Source organism: Pezoporus occidentalis, unplaced genomic scaffold, assembly GCF_034315485.1.
Source record: "Pezoporus occidentalis ecotype Australia unplaced genomic scaffold, CSIRO_AGI_Poc_V1 ctg195, whole genome shotgun sequence".
Lineage (NCBI taxonomy): Eukaryota > Metazoa > Chordata > Aves > Psittaciformes > Psittacidae > Pezoporus > Pezoporus occidentalis.
This window is the reverse complement of record NW_026913800.1, coordinates 946,719-963,574: the sequence shown is the minus strand read 5'-3', so window position 1 is coordinate 963,574 and position 16,856 is coordinate 946,719. Positions and strand designations below refer to the sequence as shown.

The window sequence follows — 16,856 nt, the reverse complement described above, 5'->3', positions numbered from 1 at the left end:
AGTAAGTGAGTATCCTGGAACTCGAAAAGTTACAAACATCTTTCTATTCTGAGGATTTGCTAAAAGACCTTCAAAATGCTTAAAAAAATATTGGAAAGATGAAGGAAGGGCTAAGTATAAGCATTGTAAACTATTAAATCAAGACATTTGGCAAGTTTTCAATTTCAGCACTTGTGTTTTCTTACCTGCTCAGAAAAAAAACCTCAGATTTTTTAAAAAGATGTATATTCTTTCCTATATCCCAAACTATTCTGACACCATACATATGCAAAACAAATGCAGTGAAATAATTTGCATATCATATATCATACTGCATAGCAAGAAGCTTTTTTTTTTTAAAGATGTTGGGGTAATTAAATGGAGAAGCCTTGCAGCTTCATACCAAAATAAACAAAATACCCATATTTTCCAGAGTTCTTAATTACCTTACTTCTTTCGTTTCATCTCAGCAGAGTCACAGCAATATAAGCAAAAAGACTTTTTTAGCATCAGATCTACAGGCGACACTTTGCTTCAAATACCCTGTAAGAATTTTCTGTCAGGATCATAAACATCTGTTGTGAGTCATGATTTTGATTCAACCAATTCTAACTGTATGCTTTGCAGTTGGAAAACTAAATTTCTGCCTCTTGTTTAAACTGCTTTAGCTCACAGAAAGTCACTCATGTCCTGAGGTACAAATCTGGCTCATCCTTTTAAAAAAGTCCCTCTCAATCATGTAACTACCACATCAGCTATGCAGGCTGATCCCTGAAAGCATGATTAATCACGTGATGAAATACAGAGAACTACAGCATGTTATACTTCATTATGTGTCACTGGAACTATTTCCCTTTTCCTATGCTACAACTACCAACTCAATTTTGCTTCTCATTTCTGTTTGAATTATTATTTCACTTTAGTGCAGAAAGAATCTCCAAGCATTTTGACTGCAATGTATAACTGATTCTCTCTCATGTTCACTATTTGTTGTAAGACATATTTAGGGTTTCAGGAAAACAGTACATCAGTCAATTTAAAGATCTGGAAAAAGTACAAGGTAAGCCTTCCCATGAAGGTAAGAAGTTGTCAGAATAGCCTCTCCCATAGAATTAGTCTCTGTGATTTTAGTATCATTACAACACTGTTACAAACTACAGAAGGTTTCCTTGTGTTACTATATGGAGCAACCAAGCCAACCTAATAGGTTAAATTATTTGATATAACTATATATATGTGTGTCCACAAAATAAATTCCTATTGTAAATGCAAATTCACTCTCAGCCCTCAGTAGCAAGAATGTATCAAAATAGGTTGTTACAAGTCATTCAACAATCTGTTCCTACCTAAAGTTTGAAGTTGGTAAGAACAGTGTTTTCTTGTTGCCTTTGAGTCACGGAAGTTCTGAAAACCTCCATGAGTCTTGTTCTGCAGGACAAGTACTTCTCTCCTCCTGTGGCCATCTGCAGCACCTCCTCACCTCAACAGCAGCACCACCCCTGGCAGTACTCTGCAACCTTATCTTTCTCTCCCACATGTACAAGGTAAAAGGGAAAAAAATACTACATTTGCATATGTAATTATGGTGTAGTTCAGCAGTGAGCAAAAAATTACTGGAAGTTGAGAACAGATATGCCTGATGACCACACCTTAGTTTTTCAAATGAAAATGCTTTGCAAGGAAGGGGAAGGGACAGCAGTAGGGAAGGAAGCCAGTCATTACAGCTCCAAATCTGCTTGAAAGTCCTTATTCACCACCTCATGCTCTTTGCAGGGCCAACTGTACCTAGGTCCTTCCTGTGAACAATAACACAAGAATGAATCCAGTAGTATGTGACTAGTTCTACTTTGCTTGAATTTACCAAGCAGCTGTACCAGGAATAATAGGGAAAAAACCCCGAAAGGCTATGGAAAGACATAAACAAAACAGATGACTAAACAGGTTACAGATTCTGAATAGTGTCTCCTTTTTCCAGTCTAGAACTTCACATGACTTATAGCAGGTAGCATACAGTAAATTAAGAGAAAGAATAAAATGGATTAGAAGGTAGGAAGAAGGAAAATCTGATCCATACCCAAAAGGGCACAAGGCAAGAATTCCACATGGCATTGAAAAAAACTGTTTTAAACCAAGTATATTTAAGGAAAAAGGGACAACTCATCTTCCTAAGTTTTGGGGCATTAAGAAAAGTTATGTTACATTTTGGGAGGGGAAATGTTAGAAAACAAACAAAAAACCCAACCTGCTTCTTTAGGTCCAATCTACCAGTTTAGCAAAAAGCAACCTGATCCCTGTAATTAAGGTCTAATTTTTCTGTTCTTTTTGCACTTTTTCAGATGTAACAGATTTCCCCAGGACATTTTCAATCATGCAACATTTGTGATGTTTTGTAATTTCATATTGCTTTCTCCTATACACACACTGTGGACAGATGTCTCTACAAAACAGAACAAAAACTGCCCTCAGTGTCTGTCAGTTGTCTGTCAGACAGAATTTAAAAAGGAGTGTTTGCTGAAATAATGAAAACCTTTCATATCACAGTGACTGAAGGTGTTCCCTCGTGTCACTGGCCCAAGTAGCATTTGATCCTAACGAGGACAGGCACACCGGTTCATAGGTAAAAATACTCTCTCTACCACATCAGACTCTTTTAACCCCTTTATTTCAAGTGTTATCTGAAAGCCACACTCGGGATCATGGTGAAATGCCAGGTTTATAATCTGTTTATCTCCAATGATCTTGCCAGCTCGTCCAACATTCCTGATCTAACACTTTACTTGCAACAAGCTAAAAAACTGAAGAGCTTGCAGAAGACAAAGGATATCTGCATCAAATACAAAACCATACTTAAAACCACTACGGAAAACTATGTAGTTATTTAGATAGTTAAGGAAGAGCTGTTTCTTCTGCTTCTGATATACTCCAATACCATATGGGGCTCTTAGCATTTAAATAAGTAATTTTACATGCTCTTTCACTCTAGAAGGACTCCTACTTGTACTCACAGATTTGAAGTAGGTAAGATGGAATGTCATCTCAGCAAGGATAGAATTTATCTATTTTACTCTCAGTCACAATTGAGCCTCCTAACATATCCAGAGGAACATATTCATCATTAGACACATCCATTTGCTTTACACAGTTCTCCAAAAATAGGATAGATTGAACACACTGAAGGCAGAGCAACAAGGGAGATGTTACCAAACAGAAAGCAAACATTTGCAAGGGAAGCAACAAAGGATGCCACTTTTCAGGTTTTAACCTTTGGGTGACAGCAGCTGTTAACCAAACTGCTTCACAACAACAGGGGTAAAGTCCTTACATCAAGGAGATTGTGACAGCTGGGAATGACAGCTGAAAAGGACAGAACTGAAACAGGCTGCTTTCAAACAAGACTGACTTCTCAAAGATGAGAAAGCATATTTTCAGTTAACTTCTGTTGCTCTGAAAAAACATGTTAAAATAAAAGATACAGTAACATTACAGTAATGGCATCAGAAACAAGCACAGAGCAAGACAGAGTGAAAAAACAAAAAACAAAACAAAAAAAACAAAACAAAACAAAAACCCAAACAAAAAAACAACCAACCAAACAAAAGAAAAACAACACAACACAAAACCAAAAACAAAACCCCACCTCCTTTCTTCTCCATTTGGGGTTCTTTTGGCTACAAATGTACAAGACAAAAAAAAAACTGGCTAAAAAGTTCAGCACTAACCAACTGAAACACGTGAATCACTGCCTGGCTGCTCCACATGTGAAGATACAAACTTAACAAGTTCCTTCTTTCTGCTCTACCATTACTTCTCCTCTTAACCTATGAATGTAAGCTGCCAGGTACTCACACAAGGAACCAGATGTATAGGACCAAATACAGAAAGAGAAGACCCAACATATTTTTACTGCCTGAAAGGTGATTACATACTGTGGTGATAGGGTTAGTATTTTTCTTAGGAGTCCTAAAACAGATATATAAAGCTATGCTGCATTTAACTGTAGTTAGTATTTCATCGTCAAGTCTCACTCTTCTTGACTGGGCTTTCCATTTTCCTTGACTGTCACACAGGAACACTACTTACCTATGCAAAAAAAAAAAAAAAGAACAAATAGATTATTAAATAAACAAACTGGGGCTCAATACAAAAGGAAAACCAATAAAAACCCTACTCTTCCTTTAAAAGTGGAGGGCAAGCAAAGATTAAAAAGGTGCAACTGTGAACAGTTTTTAAAAATATCCAGCTTCTGTTACCCTTTTCCAATAACTTAAAAATAAGACTCCAGGAACTGGACAGCTAAAAAAGCAAAACCAAGACTAAGAAATACCCATGTACTTGATAATTAGCTCAAGAAATTGAGTCAATCATAGTATTAGAAGCAATGACAAAAAACTTTCTAATGGAACATGGAAGCAAAAAGCCCTACAGAAAACACACAAAGCTCCCTACAAACCCCTGCCCCAGCAATTCTAGTGTTTCAAGGCATCACCTAGTCAACTGAGGTCAAAGCTATTTCCCAGTGTGATCTTCTCCTGCAGCAGATGGGAGACCAGTTTCTTCACTCCCTGGAAGGCCACCAAGGTCAATCAGATATAAAGTATACAACCTTCAGTGAGAAGCAGATTGATCCCTTCCCTATACTCCATCCTCCCTCCTTCCAACACATGCTATTTGCCTCACCCATGCACCCCTGCCTACTCATTACATCCATCTCTCTCTGCTTTCCATGGCCTGCTTGCTTAGAATCATAGAATAGTTAGGGTTGGAACGGACTTTAAGATCATCTAGTTCCAATCCCCCTGCCATGGGCAGGGACACCTTATGCTAAATCATATCACCCAAGGCCTCGTCCAGCCTGGTCTTGAACACTGCCAGGGATGGAGCATTCACAACTTCCATGGGCAACCTATTCCAGTGCCTCACCACCCTTACAGGAAAGGATTTCCTTCTTATATCCAACCTAAACTTCCCCTGTTTAAATTTTAACCCGTTACCCCTTGTCCTATCACTACAGTCTCTAATGAAGAGTCCCTCCCCAGCATCCCTACAGGCCCCCTTCAGATACTGGAAGGCTGCTATGAGGTCTCCACGCAGCCTTCTCTTCTCCAGGCTGAACAGCCCCAACTTCCTCAGCCTGTCTTCATACGGGAGGTGCTCCAGTACCCTCATCATCCTCGTCGCCCTTCTCTGGACTTGTTCCAAAAGTTCCATGTCCTTTTTATGTTGAGGACACCAGAACTGCACACAACACTCCAAGTGAGGTCTCACAAGAGCAGGGCAGAGGGGCAGGATCACCTCCTTCGACCTGCTGGTCACGCTCCTTTTGATGCAGCCCAGGATACGGTTGGCTTTATGGGCTGTGAGCACACACTGCCGGCCCATGTTCAGTTTCTCATCAACCAACACCCCCAAGTCCTTCTCCACAGGGCTGCTCTGAATCTCTTCTCTGCCCAACCTGTAGCTGTGCCTGGGATTGCTCCGACTCAGGTGTAGGACCTTGCACTTGTTACGGTTAAACTTCATAAGGTTGGCATCAGCCCACCTCACAAGCATGTCGAGGTCCCTCTGGATGGCATTCCTTCCCTCCAGCCTATCAACCAAACCACACAGCTTGGTGTCATCAGCAAACTATCGCCTTTTTTTGGTGATGGTTTTTTATAATTTTTTTTATTAAATATTTCACACAGGGAATTTTTGTTTTAAAGAAGACTTATGCTTTCTTAATTATCTAGCAATCATGTTCAAATAGCAGAAATACTAGCCATATTCTGAGTCCCTTCTTTAGTCATTACTGTCTGAAAAATACCAATATCTGATTAAATCATCTCTGCCCAGGTATTAAGCTCTAAGAAAGCAGTCTTCTAAACACCCCACACAGTGAAGGAGGGATGTTGAGGTTAACAGTATAGGTCTTAAGTCAATTTCCTCCTGGTGTGTTTTACTTCTGTCTACCGGCACACCACTGAACTTAAAATTTGGGAATACAAAAAACATCCAAAGACAAAACTCTACTTCTCTGGCACATCATTACATAAACACTAACTATGAAGACAGGAAACATCACCACTGAAGATACTATCTTAATACCATTTAAAAATGACTAAAGAGAAAAACCGAGTTTTGCATCTTGCCACTTGTTTGCTGAAAGTGCAAGTATTTCAAGACAATAAATATGAAAGAGTTTAAATACTTATACAGAATGATAATACTTAATATGTATTAATATACATAATACTTATGCTGAATGATAAATCTGTTCTTTCTCTTTAAGGCTGTAGATCAAGCCAAATGCACTGGTAGTCCCAAGGATTAAAAATGGACTGAGACTCAGTCTTGCTATGGACTTCCTGTGTGACCTTGGGTAAGTCACTTGAGAATTTAGTTCTCAAAAATAACAGGCCTATTATAGCTGCCAGAATGAAGCACCAAAGTTTCTGAGACCACAGGTGCAAGCCAGGTCCTGTTTACATGCCCATAACAGAGAAGAACCTACCTAGTAATTTCTCTTGAAAACAACAGGTAAAGTATGACCAGAACTTCAGGAATATTAAACAACTGAAAGTTCATCTGGGACCGTGCTTCGAAAATTGGTATGAAAGCCTACATCAACCCAGAATTACTTCCATTTTTCAAGCTCTTGTTTGGCGATTTGTGTGAAACCTATCATAAGTAGACTATGATCTCCAGAAATGCAGTATGTACTGTTAAATATTGGATTTACAGTGAGTGAAGCACACCATACTCTAACCAGCTTGCAATATCAATTAGTTTGAGTTTTTTAAATGACTACAAACAGCTAATGAGTTGAACGCAATGAGCTTATATTTTTGGTAAATAATAATGACTGTACTTAGAAATAGGGATTCTTAAGAGCCATTTGGCTAGATACTGTACTTCCAGCAGTTTCTCTGCAACAGAGTACAGTTGCTCAAATATCAGCTAAAAAAAAAGCAAGCAAAACCCCACAAGCCAAGCTTCACAGAGGTTGGTTTTATTTCTTTAGCATAATAAGTTTGTCCCATACATGTTAAAAATGTCTGCCATCCCTCACTGGCATTTTAAACCCTATTATAACAGATACTTCCACATGAAGAAAGGCACTGCACTGGTATTTTTACTTCAGTCCAGCTTCTCCACCTACCACTGTAAAACTTCTGTCAGAAGAAATGAAAGGTTAATACCAACACCTGAGTCCCAGCTGGCAAGGAGGCAGAGGATGGCTGTAGAACCCTTTCTGCCTGCACTGCTGGCAGGGGAACTCACTTGCAGAGAGCAAGGACCTAACTAACCACAGTCAGTAACAATGATACTAACAGGACCTGTAGTAAAGCCAAAAGTCCACAGAAAGACTCAATGGGGAGAAATTACTTGATACAAGAGAAAATGTTCAACAAAAAAAATTTGGGCTGAGCTCACCTAAGTCAAATCCTCAGACTTCAACCAGGAAGTTTAATGTGAGTGACTTCTATGATCAGGAAGTCCAAGTCAGAGGGAAAGTTTCATTTACTTGCTACTTTTCATCAACCATTGCAGCATCATGTTTACCAGAGTCCCATAAGTGAGTAAAACTGTTTCAGGCAACTAATTACCTTAAAACACTCTGCTTCACAATCATTAAAATAACAAGCACTGGTTACTGAGAGAAAAATGAAGAGATAATGACATCTTAAAGCGTATTCTCATTATATTTCAGTAGTTAAAATTAAAATAGAAGTATTACTTGTTTATATGAGGGAAGATTTCCCTGGTCTCAAAACAGTTAATTCAACTGTTCATGTAGACCTGTTCACTGTGCCTGGAATTTTAACTCAGGCTACATTCCTCAATTCCCAAATTGCTAATTTAAATTAATGCTGGAGTTAAAACATGATACCTAGTGAAAAGTAAGGCATGGGGCAAGAGAAGAAAGGCAGGACAAGGAATGTTGTACCCCAAGCGTCACTAACACCTGACATCCTGCCAGTAGTTAACACCTTGGAGCTAACAGAACTACGCCATGCTTTTGCCTTATTCAAAGGCACTTAAGGTCTTCTTAAAGTCCTTCCCTTTGCAACTAAACTTAATGTGAAATGATTATCTAATAAAAATAAAGAGAGGAAATCTCACTGTAAAGCAAGTGAACTATCACTCCAACAAGTCAGTCAATCTACCTAACATTTTAGTAATGAATTCACTCTTACCAGGGGTTAAAAAAATCCCTGCCTCATGTATACTTCTCCTCACATATACTTGACTGTATGCAGAGTTTACTCAGTTTCATTCATTATTCTTTTTACCATTAAATATGCATCTGAAAATCTGAAGGCATACTTACTTTTCAGAACACAAACATAAAAGGTTGGTATCTTTTTAACCCTCTAGTAAGGAAAGTTTTAAGTATTTTGCTCATTTTACTTGTTTCACAGCATTGCTAAAGAACAAGATGTGTTACTTTTAGTTTTGCTATTTAATAAGAATTAAGACAACCCTACAATATACAGGAGAAATGCTAAGAAAGCAACTAATCCTGATCCTGCAAGCAACTTAGAATATGAAAATCTTTGTTGAATCTATTTAAAGTCCACACAGGATTCATGTAGCATGGCAATGCAGATGACTGGCAAAAAAAAAGAAAAAAAAATCACATTGCTCTTTTCTTCTCATTTCTCTACCAAAAGAGGGGGAGAAAGAGAAAAGGCAGATAGGAAGAGACACTCCCAACCAGTGCTATGTTTCTGCTTTGTCAGAATGGTGCCACTGTCCCAACACCTTGCTAACTCCTGTATGGGGTGTTTGTGTATTGAGCAGAAGTAAGGACAATGACACAGGATAGTTTTCTTCAGGTAAGAAGTGCCAGATTTTCTTGCAAGTGGAGGCTTTAATGGCAGTGCCAATCGGCTCTTTTGCTGATCTCCCATAGGGGCCAATAAACAAGGTAGAAAATGAATCAGCTCTAGAGTTAAAAAAAGACAAGAGTGTCTTTCCAGCTGCAGTGAATGCATCAGGATGGAAGCTCTAAGTCCTAGCTCCCGAACACGGCGATGGGGGTTGGTGGGTAGAAAATAAAGTTTACAGTACAAGAACAGCTGAGTTAAGTTTATCAACAGATAAACAGAAGGAAAGTTTACAGTGTAACAACTCGATGGCATAGCCCAGTATTATTAACTGGTATACCGGATATCAAGATCAGTCTCTCTCTAATAATCTCATATTCTATGCGAAAGTGGAGGAAAAAGGCAACTGAAACAGCAGAAATTTGATCTAGTATATATTACCAACAAGCCAGCTGCTGAAGCATCTCCTGTATGCTGATCTCTCATTAACAGAAGATACCTATAAAAGCAAAGTGCATTTAGAGACTTAGGGGAAAAAAAAACAACCACAAAACACACACACAAAAAAAACCTCTCATACTTATCCAAAGGTTAAACAGTTAACATTTTTCTAGCCATTTTCTTTAGTAAACATTTGCAAGTCAAACATAAACCCACTGCTGAGAAATGTCTATTATCCAGAATCTATTATCTAACCAATCCTGATGCTTCAATGCACAATGACTGAAGTTGGTTTTAATTCCCCCAAAAAAAGAAACAAACCCAGCCTAAGACAAGCCATTCTACAGCACAGAACTAGTTGATAAAGACTCGGAGACGTTTTATAATGAAATGGGTGCAACAATGAGGTCCAAAAGTGATGAAGATGAAAGATATCTGGAACGATACCACATCTTATACACCTTTTGTTTTCTGTGAGCGATACATGCTGCAGACAAAACGTTCTGTGCTAAAAAGCCTCAAATCTGGTTTTCTAATATTAAGCACAAAGGAAAAACACTGACAGCAAGCATGGTAAATAAATCCCTCCCTTGAGAACGAAAGCAGCAGACAGGAGGGGGCTGACATGCATGCAGGAGAAAACTAAACACCATCTTTTTTTCTACCTGCACAAGTTGCCATTTGCTGCAGTGATCAAGAATCTCTTTTCCACGTTGATTTCAAAAACCAGGGTTTCAGAAAATTTCTCTCCCAAGTCATCTGTTGATATGCTTTATGAGTATCATATTCATATCACTGGATCTTTAAGAGAAAAATCCATTTCTTTCCTGTTCAGGTAAACATGTTTACAGCTCCTGCACACATGCTGGGTGGTTCAGACTCGCATGTCACACACATGTCGTCAGCAACAAGAAAAGCCCCTTTCTCTGATCATCAACATTTTTAATAAGGTAGAGAGTAAAGCACTTTCCAAACTTACCTTTAGCACAGTCAAATCATGAGCTAAATATAAATATTTACACAGGGACAAGGAATTAATAACATGAGCGTGCAAAGAGAAATACTCGCTAGGAAACGCACAGAACAATATAAGAAAACCCTCCTAAGTTCAAAGCGATCAGATCAACTCGCCGGCCCCTGGAGAGGCCGTTATTTATCACCAAGCTACGCCCGACAGAGTCAGGATTAGAGAGGAGAGGCACCGATCGTGACTCGGAGCTATTTCAGAAACCGTTCCCTGAGTCTCGGGGAAAACGCCTCGGATCGCAAGCGAAAGCCTTCCTATCTGTGACCCTGCACAGGAAATGCCACACAAAACCTAAAATTGCCAAGGAAGGTTACAAAATCTCCTGCTTCACACCCTGTTGCGAAGAGTCGCTACGAGAGCCCAACTACTTCTCCATTTTACAGAAAACAAGTAGAGAGTGGGTGTTACGAGCGTTTATTCCCCCCCCCCCCCCGCCGTATACCTTCCAAACGCATCTTAAAGTAACTCACGTACCAAAGGGAAAAAAAAAAAAACAACAAACACAAACCCACCCCACGGCAACCCTTCAGTACGAAATGTAAATGTAATTCCTTATATAGACTGCAACAGCCGGTCGCACACGCAACGGAGCGGGGGCCCCGGCCAAACCGTTACCACCCATTATTATACAAACAGGTACCTCCGAAGCCAGAGGAAAGGCAAGAAACTTCGCCGCCCGCCCTCTCCGCCCGGGAGCAGCCCTCCCCTCCCCACCGGGGCCGGGGAGGCAAGCACGGCCGCCGGGCGCCGCCGGGGACCAACTTTCGGCGGAGAGGGGAGGTGGCAAAAGAGGCGAGCGGGCGGTGGGGCTGCCGGCCCCCTCCCGTGGGCCCGGGGCGGCCGCGCAGCGCTGCCCCCGCGCGAATCGCTGCCCGCTGTGGTGACAGTGCCTCCCCCACCACCGCCAGCCCCGCTCCCCGGCTGTACCCCCCCCCAACCCCTCCCGCCCCCCGGTGACGGCTGGCGTCCCCCACCGCCGCTCCCCGAAAAGCGAACGCCAGCCCGCCCCACGGCGCCGGCCCGGGAGCGAGGAGCCGGCCCGCCGCCGGGAGAGCGAGGGGAACTCCGGCGGGCGGCAGAGAGAGGCGCTCCCCGGCGGGCGACGGGGCGATCCCGCCCGCGAGACCGGAGGGGAAGCGGGCGGGGAGACCCTACTCCGCCGGGGCGCGCAGGTAACAAGTTTCGGAGTTAGGACTGCAGAGGCCGGCCGGGCGGAGAGAGATGCCCCACCGCTCCCCGCGGGGATTCGGTGTCCCCGCCCGGGCCGGAGGGCGGCGGCGCGGCTGGGGGGCTCCCCGAGCCCGCTCCCCGCAGCGGCGGCGGGGCGGTCGTGGGGCGTGTGGAGGAAGACAGCGTGTAACGGTCCCGGACAGGCGGCGGAGTGCGGACGCACCGCTAGGCGGAGGAGGGAGGCAGGCAGGCAGCGAAGCGAGGGAGGCACCAGGTAGCGGATATAACGGTGCAGAGGGAGCCGGGCTCCCGGCGAGGAGCGGCGGGGGAATTACTTTCGCGCCCGCCCGACCTCCCCTCTCCGCGCTCGGGACGGTTCTACCCGGCCCCCGCCCCGGCCCCGCCGCCGCCCCAGCGCGGCCGGGCCGCTGCCCCGCGGGCTGACTGACCGTTATTGCGCCTCGGGTTCGCCTGCTTCCTGCGCTTACACCTGGGGCCATCCGCCATGATCCTCTCGCTTGTGTCTAAATGCTCCAGTCACCTCCTCCCCCGCCCTCCCCCCTCCCTCGCCTCCCCTCCCCCCCGGACCTGGTTTACGACACTGGGTGGTTTTACTTTTACATCACCTTCCTACACCTAGTGCTCGGCCGGAACCTTGTTGCCAGGGGAGACGGGTGCTTTACGGCAGGGCGTTTTGAATGGCGGCGGGGGAAAAGTTGTGGCTGCAGGTACCGGCAGCAGCGGTCGCGGACGGGGTGGTCGCGGGGCGGCTGTAGCGCCGCCGCCCGCTCCCCCCCCCCCAAGCCGCCGGGGACGCGTCCTTCCCGATCCATCCTCAGGCGGTAGCGGGGGTGGGGTTCCCCGAGGGGTGGGGAGGGCCGAGGGGGCAGGAGCTCGGGAGGGCGTCGGAGGAGGGTTCCCCCGTAGGCGCGGCCCGCGGGGGAGTTTCTCCCGTCCCGCATCGCCGCGTTGAGGGACCGGTCCGCTGCCAGGTGCCTCCCGCCCCGCTACCTTGCGGCCTCTTCGGCGCACGTGTCGGGCAGTCGTTCGTAGGTACAGTGGGGCTGCCGGGTCCGCTTTCCCTCGCCTCCGCTCCGGGCACCTGCTTCGGGCGTTGGAGCAGAGATGGGACTGTCCCCTCCACAGGGTCCGCTCTGTCCCCGCCGCTGTAGCCTGTCCCCCCGCCGGCTCCCTTACCATAATCCGGGCGGGCGGACGGACGGGCAGGGAGCGGAGCGGTGTGGGCGCGGGCTGATCCGCGTGGGACGGCAATCTGGTGTTACAGGTCTAATCAAGAGGCAAACAGCTGGACGAGTGATGCTGTTCTGTCACCCTGTGTGGAATCTGACATTCTGGGGCTTCCCTTAATAATACTTTCTACTTTTTTTTGATGAGGTGAGGTACAAAGCTCTATGCTTTAAAAAATAAAGAGGGAAGAGTGTAGTTTTTTTCACAGATAATTAATTAACAACTGTGTTTGGGCTTATGTATTAAAAATTGAAACATTACCTTTAAACACTCATACTACTTGAGTTTTATTTCAAGCAATAAAATAATTTGGTAAGTTTCCATTTGTTTGGCTTTGTTATTTCTTTTCTCTTTTTCTTTTTTTTTTTTTTTCCTTATCCTTTTATGATTCTGTAGAATTTATAGTTCCATGCTGCTGGAGTATCATTTTATCCAGACAAATTTCCATGGAAGTGCTTCTGTTAATGGGATACTTTATTAAGTTATTGATATACTACTGAATTTGGGTATATCTCAGCTATTCTGCATTGTTTCCACATGCTATATGTTCACACACTGTAACACAGGACCTCGTCTCATGGAAGCACCTCATCTCAGAACATGTTCTAGAAAATGAACTACTGAACGCTGGCAGTTTGTGGAAGTACCTGGCAGCTGAAGCTTCCGCAGAAGTCAGTACAAGCAGAAATGCTTAGGCTTTAGGCTGGGCATTAGCTGGGGGTACTGAACCCCAAATACAAGGTTTGCTAAGAACCACGACATGAAACCAGCTGCAAGATAAAAAAGAAATGTCAGTGAAATTTGAGTGGGTGAATCACAAAATTTAAGGCAGAATGTCAGTTTTGTCCTGCTTTAATAGTTCAACATCCTTGCCTGTCAAGATTTTGTACAGAAAATACCTGTGGCTGTGAAACTGCTTGCAAACAAGGCCTTAAGGTGTTCTGGAATTCTGGGACATTTTTATGATTTGGTGGATGAACTTAACCAAAATATCAAGTGCAGGTTTTCATGCCAATTTTTTACTTAAAATTAGTCATGTTTTAGAAGTTAGTTGCAAAAAATAACATATCTGTAAATATTTTTGTAGATTTGTAACAATATTCCCCTGCATGCCCACCCAGAATTGCAGGCTTCTCTTTAAGTCACTTTGAAGTAGCTTGTTTTCGTTGAGTTTTGTCTCTTCTCACCTCTGGATAAGAATTCTTGTCTCTTCATTGTGAACAATTTATGTTTTCCTAACAGAATGAGGAGAGAAAGAGTCTCCTGGTTTTTTTCAGATGGCCACAGTGGCTCTTTGAGCATTAGTCTCTTGAGATTTCCTAGCAGCTAGGAGAAACTAGTGACAACTCTAGCTGCTTATTAGTTTTGAAGAGCGGAACTGAAACTGGCAGGAGCATTGCTTGCTCTACACTGCTATAGTTTTGATAAATGAGAAGAGAAAGCCAAAGCAATCTTTGTATTATGTTATCTTTGATAGCAAGGAGGTCCAGAAACTAAAAAGCAGAAGATAGTGTTTTGCATCAGGTTACTGATTACCCCAATCACTATTCATTGTGAAAATCGTTTCAATCACAATCTGTAAATAGGTATGTGGACGGGTTGTTTTGGGGTGGGTTGGTTTTTAAACTTTGATATATTTATTCCAAGCAACTGGGCAGTTCACATCTTTGTATACAAAGTTCCCATTATTTCCTGTGCTAAAAAGCATCACAAGGATGCAGCTGCTGTCAAAGTGCTTTGGCCTATTACATTCTTCTAATCCTGGATGCAAACCCACTAGTTAAAATTCCTGCCATCTTTGTAATGTTCTGCACTATATAAGCACATTGTGTATGTAACTTAAACTGGTTTGTGCTGCAAGAACAAAAATCTTGTTTTTCTTCATGATGCACAACTTTCAATCTGACTTTTCAGTCAAGAATGCAAAAATTGGGTAATGTACTCGTGCAAAATCTCAGCAAAGCAGTATATTTTCTGTATCCTCCTCAATGTGGCAGGTTTACTGCTGTACTTCATCTGTTTGAAATTTATTTCTGTTGTCTGAAGACAGGAATTAAAATACTTCAGTAGTCACACTGGAGTATGAATGCACGAAAACCAGGTAATGATTATTATAGATGGGTTTTGCCATTTTAAAAAGTCATGTAGTGTTATGGTTTATGATCTTTTGATAATGTATTATTAAATTAAAGCAATCAGCCCTCTTGTATGTGTACTCCTTATTCATGTTTATGAAATGAAGTTTCACATTCTGAGTATCCTAGATTTAATGGTGTCATTTAGACAAATGAATTTAGAAATACAGTGGAAAACGGCTCACTGAATTGTTTCTTGTTTCATTTCTGGTTCGTGGAGTTGGGTTTTTTTCTGATTTCCACTAGTGAAACTTCATTTTCACCTGCATGTATTTTCTTGGAATGTCAATTGTTACAATTTACTGTTAAATTGATGATTTTTTAATTTTTTTATATATGCTTTTGCTCTATAGAAACTGAAGTTGAAAGATTTACTAGGAGAACAATGACCCAGAAATACACAGCTTGACTGCAGCTAGCTGAGGCACTAATCTTGAATAAAATGTGGATTTTAGAGATATCAACATACGGTTCTAGTTCCATTCCAGATGGTCTTTCAATTTCTATATTTGCTTCCAAGTGTATTGAATAAGTTTTGAAGGTGCACCCTGGGATGTTGTACAATCTCAAAAAATGGTAAAGCCATGTGAAATTAGCACGTTCGCTTAGAGCAGAGTTTGTAAATATTTATCAAGAGAAATGATCCCTTTTTCACTTTCCTCAGCTTATTTTTTTTCTGTTTCTATGCTTTCCTATGAATATGTTTGTTCATTTAAAGCTTAAAGCTGATTCCTGATAGTCATCTTGCAGCAGGTACAGACTTGAGAAGGCTGCATCTGCGTGCAAGCATGAAGTATAAGGATGTAAACCTCCATAAAGCATCAATGTGTACATATTTATATTTAGAACTGTAATGACTTGCATGCACACAATTGACTTTCAAAAAATATTCCTTGTTACAAAAAAAGTGTTTGAGAAGATCACAAAGGCCTTCAAAACCATTTTGTTTCTCTTGCTCTCCTTTTGCCCTACTTGTTGCATATTGTTTTTCTCTTGAAAGCAATTAACCTGTGCTGATACCTATGTCAGGCTAGTATGCTGTATAAACTAAATGTATAAAAACATAATGAGGACCTACAATTCCATTCTTATGTTAATTTTAACTTTAGCTGTGATTTCTGTTTCACAGCTTTCAGACAAGCAAAAAGTGATTTTAGAGAGGGAAAAAGGTTGAAAACGTCATTCCACATTCTTCATCCAAAAGGCAAAGCTTGTATGTTCTAAATGGAATTGCAATGCAAATTTGGATGCAAGCATTGGGTTGTGAATTGTGATTTTTTTGTTTGCTTCAACAGACCCGGAACTCAGTTGAGAATGTTAAGTTCAATATTTTCTACTAGATGCAGCAGCAAAATACTGTTATCAAAATACTATTTTTAGATTTAAATTACATATGAACTTGTGACTGATCAAATTACAGTTGTAGCGCAGTTAGATTACTCAGTTTTATTAGTAGCACATTTTCTGTTCATCTTTGTTTATGATGGTTCTGCATAAGTGTTCTTATCCATTATATTATCTAATTAAACACTAACGTATTGTGAATATTTCCCCATACGGTTCATGTTTGTTTCCTTCTGTAACTTACACTCTGTTTCTGATTTAATTCTGCTCCCCAGCCCTCTTGCTGTTTGCTGTCTCACAGTTTTGTGTGATTGCTCATTTGGCTGTCGTTTGGAGTTACTCTCTTTGTTACGGTATCTGTACAGCTGGCTCACTCAGCTCTTAAAGTCCCAACTTAAAACTGATTTCTTAATTACTTCATGCATATTCTTGTCATTTATATTTGTTTTTTTTTAATTGCTAGAACACATCCTATTGCTAGATGTTATTCATTTGCTATCTCTTGTTTTGTTGTTTGTTTTTTTTTCCTCACTGCGAAGTGCATAATGCTTCTGCAGAAAATTTTTGTTAGTACATAAAAGAAAGCTGTTGTTTTGGAGCAGCTATGGTTTTGGAGTTTGTGGCGTGTGTTCTGAATATACAAAATTAACATAAGGTAAACCAGAGAAAAAAACATAGGAGTCTATCAAAACAAGCAAATAC

General features: G+C 41.9%; 1 protein-coding gene and 2 long non-coding RNA genes across 6 annotated transcripts in view; 2 read left to right on the top strand and 1 right to left on the bottom strand.

Annotated features, from left to right (window-relative positions):
- ZEB1 (zinc finger E-box binding homeobox 1) overlaps positions 1 to 12,035 on the bottom strand; it is a 122,491-nt gene extending 110,456 nt beyond the window's left edge. Inside the window, exons 1-2 of one of the 3 annotated variants that reach the window (XM_062617390.1) lie at positions 11,877 to 11,971; positions 9,231 to 9,288 (exon numbers count right to left, since the gene is read on the bottom strand). In XM_062617390.1, the coding sequence (XP_062473374.1) occupies positions 9,231 to 9,288; positions 11,877 to 11,927 (109 nt within the window). In that variant the 5' untranslated portion in view covers positions 11,928 to 11,971. Of the gene's footprint in view, positions 1 to 9,230; positions 9,289 to 10,897; positions 11,073 to 11,876 lie in introns of those variants that run through there. The other 2 variants (XM_062617391.1, XM_062617392.1) reach the window with 2 other exon arrangements.
- On the top strand, positions 4,505 to 7,164 carry LOC134162967 (uncharacterized). Its single transcript, XR_009964511.1, has 3 exons — positions 4,505 to 4,557; positions 6,248 to 6,337; positions 7,054 to 7,164. It is a non-coding gene; the product is annotated as an uncharacterized LOC134162967 (long non-coding RNA).
- On the top strand, positions 11,219 to 16,360 carry LOC134162965 (uncharacterized). 2 transcript variants are annotated; one of them, XR_009964509.1, is made up of 4 exons: positions 11,219 to 11,429; positions 11,631 to 11,701; positions 12,068 to 12,155; positions 12,713 to 16,360. It is a non-coding gene; the product is annotated as an uncharacterized LOC134162965 (long non-coding RNA). The 2 variants fall into 2 exon arrangements; XR_009964508.1 differs by lacking the exon at positions 11,631 to 11,701.
- The last annotated feature ends 496 nt before the right edge of the window (positions 16,361 to 16,856 follow it).